We start from the raw sequence: 6,945 nt of genomic DNA, 5'->3' as shown, positions 1-6,945 counted from the left end.
AAGGTCTGAAAGTCTCCTGTCAGAACGCCCTTCTTGGCGGGGATCGGGGGCCACTAGGTCGGCCGGCCATCCTTAGTTAGCACTCGACCTCATGGTCGCAGGCAGTGTAGACTTCACCAATCCTCCAGCGGGCGTGGCGGGCCAGCGCACTGCTAACGAATGTGGCGCCTGCCCTGCTGTAGGTCTGCCGGGAGCCTTCGTTCAGGAGGCCTCTTGCGTTTGTCCGGGCAGATCCTCATTCGATAGCCCAGGCGTTGAAGTCGCCACCGACCACCGCGTTGCAATGTCCCCGGAGGTCGATGCTCAACTCATCCAGAATTCGACCGAAGGACTCCAGCGAGAGGCTGGACGCCAGGTAGCAGCTGTATAGCCACGTACCACAAACATTTGCTCGGACAAACCCGTCGGCCGCCTTGATGTCGCACATCTGCTGCGCACCTATTCCGCATAGCCACAGGGCCGCTTTGCCAGTACGGTCCGTGGCCCAGCCTTGACTGTTTCCTGTCCTGTAAGGCTCGCTGAGGATGGCTACCTCTGAGCCGCGTTCGCGCACCGTCTGCATCAGAAGATCCTGCGCGGCCCTGCAGTGCTTCAGATTTAACTGAATTAGCTGCATTTCGTTTGTTTGTTCCCATCCCCTCCGCTAGCGGCTGGACATCTACTGCTGCCTGCCTGGTGCCTTGTGTCCTTGCTACCGGCCGCTTTGCAGAGGAAACAAGAGGGCTCCTTGGCACATCTGGCTGCTTTGTGGCCCGACTCTGCGCATTTGATGCAGCAGGCACTCCTATCCACCGGGTTCTTGTAGTGGATCGCAATGTGCCCGGTTTCCAGGCATCTGAAGCACCTCGGTGGACCGGATCTTTCTAGGATCCTACACATCGACCATCCGATTTTCACCTTGCCGCTCTGCAGAACTGCCTTGCCCAATGGGACGGGCAGGCTGACCACCGCCAGCTGCGTCTCTAAGTGGCCACGGCGCATGCTCCGGACTCTCACGCGTTCAACTTCAAAATTGAATTGGCCTGCCATAGCGGCACTTACCTCCTCCTTCGAGGTGATGGAGTCGATGTTCCGTATCTCCAGAACAAACACTTTCGTGCCCTAGGTCGAAGCGCGAACAGTCGCGGAGTCACCGACCACCCTCTCGATGCTCTCCTTCATGGAGACACAGGCAGACACAGGGCCGACAACTGCTTGTGTCTCCTCCTGGTCACTATGGCTAGCACCTCGCTGTAGGACTTTCCGTTTGCCTGCACCATGGCCGGCTTGTCGGTCCGCGCAGGGCTCCCACGCTGGCCAAGGATTTCCCCCTGGCACTACGACGGGGGTTATATCGCCCCTTCTCGGTCCCCGACGTCTCTTGTATGGGACACCGCTTACGCGGGGGATCGGACTTTGGTCGGCTTCGTGACCTTTCCCACCTGCCAACTGCGCAGCCGAGCACGGCTTCAGGGAATAAAACTATATTTATTTAATTACGACTCAAGTAATTTGTGTGTGTATACAGGCAAGAGTGTTTTAATTTTGTGCATGAGGCCGTTGAGCCAGACTCTGTCGAATGCTTGAGAAATATCAATAAATAATTGATGAGATGATATTGTGAGCTCCCAGATAAGGAATTATGCGCTCTAGTAGGCATTTTTCAAATAACTTGGACAAGTTTACTGTCATGTGGTAAACTTATTGGTCGGTAAGATGACGGAATCGTGTGGTCTTTTCCGGGCTTCGGTATCATTATAATTATAGATTTTTTCCATTTAGTTGGGTAATGGCCGAGACTTATGATCCCATCGAAGATTTTACAGATGACCTCAATAGCACAATTCGGAAGTTCAATTATCATTTTTTGAGTTAATAGGTCATCGCCGGGAGCCTTTTTCGGCTTCAGTTCCCTGATGACCTTCGTGATCTCGTTCGGTCGAAATGATGTTGGAGTAGATTCCGTTTCAGTTTGGTTTTGCGGTAGTTCAAATGGATGTGCTGCAGGGTTCGGCTGGAAAACGCCCTGGAGATGTGAGGCAAAAGTTTCGGCTCTGTCTTTGTCGCTGCGGGCCCAACAACCAGATGATTTTCTAATCGGGGTAATGGTTTCAGTCGGAGAGCTTAAGTTTGGGTGAGCTCTCCATAAGGGATGCTTTGTGCTGGTTGGTGAAAGTTTCTCAATATATCTTAATTGTGCATTTTCGGCATCCTGCTTCAGGGCCCGGCTTAGTTTGCGTGTGGCTACATTTAGACGTTGCTTTGAGCATGGCGATCTATTGTTTTGCCACGCCCGTCGCAACCGCCTCTTTTCTTGGATAAGCTGTTCAATCTGCTGGTTCGTTTTGAATTTGATTTTTTGCACATCCTTCTGTTGTGGTGTTGAGATTCTGGCTGCAGTCACAAGTACCTCTTCCAGAGCGGAGGTGGTGGAGTCGATGTCGGCTTCAGTATTGAGCTGGGGGGCTAGCTCTATGTGGGAACTCACATACTTTTTGTATTTCATCCAATTTGTTCTGTGCGACGTCAACCTGTGAGAGCGATCCGTAGTTTCTGGGCTTTGAAGGAGGGTTATCAACAGCGGCGAGTGATCTGTAGATGGTCCGGAAGGGCCTTGGCGTTTATTAGATTGCGTGGGATGTTTTTTGTCACCGCAAAGTCGATTAGATCAGGTATCTTTCTGGGGTCTGCTGGCCAATAGGTGGGGCTACCAGGGGAAACGTAGTCCAGTTTATTTCTCACATTGATGAGAGCGTTATACAGTTGTCTTACCTTGGGGGTCACGAGGCGGGATCCCCAATGCGTATGCTTGGCGTTGTAATCTCCTGCAGCTATGAAACGATCTCCAAGAGAGTTGTAAAAATCCATGAATTGGCCTTCAGAGATTGAAAAGCTAGGTGGGCAGTAGACAGCAGCAATGCAAAGGATGCCGTTACCTGACTGCACTTTAATGGACGTAGCTTGCAAGTAATTTGTTTCAAACCTTTGGTGAAAATGGTGTTTGGTGCGTTCTCTGATGAGGATGCCGGTCCCGCCGTGGGCTTTACCATCTGGATGATCTGTGCGGTGAAAGATATAACCTCTTATATGAAAGTTGTATCTGCTTATGAGGTGCGTTTCAACCAGTAGCATGGCGTCGATGTGGTTTTCATTTAGAAATTGTGTTAGTTCAAGTTTATGCCGTAAGACGCAGTTGGCATTCCACGTGGATATACGTAGATTGGACATTGATTATTTCGACTGTTGTGCTGCAAGCAACTGTATCACCATATTCTGATTCAGGACAAGCGTTAACATGGTCGTTTTCATAAAAGACATGAGTTTCATCATACTTTGTTGCATGGTCACCAGGTTGTTTTGTGGCTGCCCTGGGACCTGCTGCGCGTTTACTGAGTTTGAGGGGAGTGGATTTTGCATACCTGTTCGTAGAGCTTCGGCGTAGAAAATGCCCGTGGGGGGGAAGATCTGGCTGCTTTGGCAAGAAATACATCTGTATTTAGTAGTAGTAGTTTTTGAATTATAATACACATTTTGTGTATTTTTTTTGGCGTGTAGCTATCGCTCGTCGCATGCGACTCTTCAGCTCCTTGTAGACCACGCAGCCTCTGTAGTTAGCTGTATGGTTTCCTCCACAATTTCCAAATTTTTTTGTATTGGCATCTTCTTTGTTCGCAGGGCAGTGTGCGGAGTTGTGGAAGTCTCCACAGACTACGCAGACTGACCGAAGGGTGCAGTATGTCCTTGTATGTCATCGCTTTCGTTCAAGAACGCTACAGCAAACTGATCAGACCATCGCCGATCTCTTTGCCGAGTTTTTCAAAACTACGTATTGTTCCTCAAATAGCTTAGATCAGACTTACTCTTTTGATTTGCCCAAGTCGAATCTAATTTTCAGTCCTATTTTAACCGAAAGCTCCCTTAGTTCGGATCTTCATCGTGTAAAACCAGTTTACTCACCGGGTCCCGATGGAATACCAGGCTGCGTGCTCAGGTATTGTTCCGGAGCTCTGTGCAATCCCCTTCTGAAATTGTTTACCTTATCTTTAGAAACCTCAGAATTTCCCCTTATTTGGAAGGAATCATTTATCATTCCTCTCCACAAAAAAGGTAGCAAATCGGACGCCAGCAACTATAGAGGAATCTCTAAGTTGTCGGCAATTCCAAAACTTTTCGAGAATGTAATTACTCCCCACTTACAGCATTTATGCAGATCCGTAATTTCACCATGTCAGCATGGTTTTATGAGGCGAAGATCGACCACTACAAATCTCCTGGAACTCACCTCTTTCGTTATTAGAGGTTTCCAACGTAACTTTCAAACCGACGTGATTTACACAGACTTCAGTAAAGCTTTTGACTCGGTTAATCACTCTCTTCTTGTAAGGAAGCTTGACTTAATCGGGTTTCCTGTCGATCTTCTTAAATGGATTTTGAGCTATTTGAGTGACAGAACTCAAAAGGTTCTGTTTAAAAATGCTCTATCCAAATTCCTCAGAGTCACTTCTGTCGTGCCACAGGGTAGCCACCTCGGCCCGCTGCTATTTACATTGTTTATCAATGACCTCCCGCTGGTTCAAACGAATTCTAGAGTACTTATGTACGCTGATGACGTTAAGCTATGCTTGCAGTATAAGGATAGCTCTTGCCAATCAGACCTGCAATCGGATCTAAATAACTTTCAAGCATGGTGTCGTGCTAATTTATTACATCTCAATAGCTCTAAATGCAAGCTGATGACATTTTCACGTGTCACTCCCCAGTTTGCCACTTATATGCTTAATGATTGCGCTCTTGAAAGAATATCTCTTGTTAATGATTTAGGCGTTCGCTTAGACCCTAAACTTTCGTTCTCTGAACATATTTCGTGCATGGTTAATAAAGCCAAGGGCATGCTCGGTTTTATTAAGAAGTATGGTTCATGCGTCTGGAGTCCTCAATTCGGAATCCATATTAACCGTATTGAATCTGTACAAAAGAACTTTTTACTTTTCGCCCTCCGTGGCCTACCTTGGGATCGTATTCCTTCATAACCTAATAAACGGTGTTGTTGAGAGCCCCTTTCTTTTAGGGCAGCTTAGCTTAGTCGGGACATCTAGAACCCTTATCCCTTTAGTAGTAAATCACTGTAGGCGGGAGTTTGAAGTAAATGAACCCTTTAGGGTTTTATGTACGGATTACAACCTCTCTCTGACATTATAATTCGTAGCGATAGCCCTTCTGTACTAAAAACTTTAATACTTGTGGAGTTAGCTCGTAGTGTATCACCGTAGTCTAATGTTGCATGCGTTCTTATTTATTTATCATAGTTATTATTTAGTTACATTATATTATTTTTCTATATTTATTTTGCATGCGTTTCTATTTATATATTATTATTTGTGTACTCTCGTAACGTTTCCCCGTTCTTTAAGGCGTTAAATGCCTTTAAGACGTTTGTGGCACAGGCGGAGCTACAAACGGGAGGCAAGGTAAAACGTATGCGTAGCGATAACGGTTTGGAATACGTTAATGCGGAGTTTAGGGAATTTCTTCGAGATAAGGGAATTACTGCAAGTTATACACCCCAGCAGAATGGAGTAGCTGAAAGGGCCAACCGAACTTTAGTCGAGATGGCGAGGTGTATGCTGGAAGCGGCGACTCAGTCACAATTTCTGTGGGCTGAGGCAATTAATACGACCACTTATGTACGAAATCGGACGATTACCAAGAAGCTGGATGACAAGACTCCATATGAACGTTGGTTCAAGCGGAAGCCAAGTGTCAGGCACTTCAGAACGTTAGGGTGCGATAGTATCAGTCTAAACAAGAAGCCAGGTGTAGGATACTCAGAGCAATCCAAGGCGTACAGGCTCTACGATGTCCACAAAAGATGTATCGTTGTGTCCAGAGATGTTATTTTCCTGGAGCAATCGTTCTTCATTGGTTGAAATAATTCCGCAGGAAGATGGAATTCCGCAGGAGCATATAGGTCTGCAGGAAGATGTCATTCCGCAGGACGATGGCATTTTGCAGGAAGATGCAGATCAACAGGAGGATCAGGATTCAGAGGAGGAGAGCGATTATGAAGTCGCATCACCAAGACCGAGGAAACGGGGAAGTCCTATAATCCTACGAACAGTTAGGCCAGGCCGGCCACGAAAAGTATTGGTAGTGGAACCCACGGTAAACTTATTAGAAGTAAACATAGCTGATCCAAATACAGTGTCAGAGGCACTGGAGAGCACGTACAGAAACGAATGGCGAAAGGCAATGGGTATCGAGTATGAAAATCTTCTAAAAAATGGAACATGGGAGCTAGTTGACCCAAGCAAGAAACATAATGTTTGGATGTAAATGGGTTTTTTCCACTAATCGAAATGCTGACGGAAGCATTGAAAAGCATAAAGCTCGACTCGTAGCTGAGGTCAGAGAAGAAACATTGATTACAAGAATACGTACGCGCCGGTAGTCAGATACCCGCAGCAATTGCTGCGAAGTTTGGTTTATACGTCAATCACATTAATATCGTGGAGGCGTATTTAAACGGAAGTCTACAAGAAGACGTATATATGCGACAGCCGGAGACATTCATCGATGAGGCAAGACCGAATGCTATATGTAAGCTGAAAAAATCGATCTATGGCCTTAAACATGCAGGATACGAGTAGAATTTAAAAATATCTACGATTTTGGCGGATATTGGATTTCAGCAGTTCTCGACAGATATCTGCGTATATATAGACCGGAAAACGGATGGCGATATCAATATAATTGCCCTATATGTTGACGATATGCTAGTGGCATGTTCAAACCATAGCAGAATGGCGGCGATTATTAAGCGATTGAACGAGCATATTGAGGCAGTTGACCGAGGACCCATAAGTTATTATTTGAGATTGGAAATTGAGCGAGACGGATTGTGTGGAGATATATTTATTCACCAGCATCGGTATACCCAGAATTTGTTAGCAGAATGGCAGATGAACC

At 46.4% G+C, this 6,945-nt stretch overlaps 1 protein-coding gene across 1 annotated transcript; it reads right to left on the bottom strand.

Moving 5' to 3' along the window:
- Positions 1–235: 235 nt before the first annotated feature.
- On the bottom strand, positions 236–616 carry LOC138928422 (uncharacterized). The gene has a single exon (XM_070285494.1). The coding sequence runs from the start codon at positions 614–616 to the stop codon at positions 236–238; it is 381 nt and encodes a 126-aa protein (XP_070141595.1).
- Between the last annotated feature and the right edge of the window lie 6,329 nt (positions 617–6,945).

Source organism: Drosophila kikkawai, chromosome 3L (assembly GCF_030179895.1).
Source record: "Drosophila kikkawai strain 14028-0561.14 chromosome 3L, DkikHiC1v2, whole genome shotgun sequence".
Classification (NCBI taxonomy): domain Eukaryota; kingdom Metazoa; phylum Arthropoda; class Insecta; order Diptera; family Drosophilidae; genus Drosophila; species Drosophila kikkawai.
This window is presented reverse-complemented; position numbering and strand designations above follow the sequence as displayed.

What these genes read in the sequence shown, in the direction of transcription:
- LOC138928422 (XM_070285494.1), bottom strand. Translation starts at nt 616, where the DNA reads ATGCAGCTAATTCAGTTAAATCTGAAGCACTGCAGGGCCGCGCAGGAT.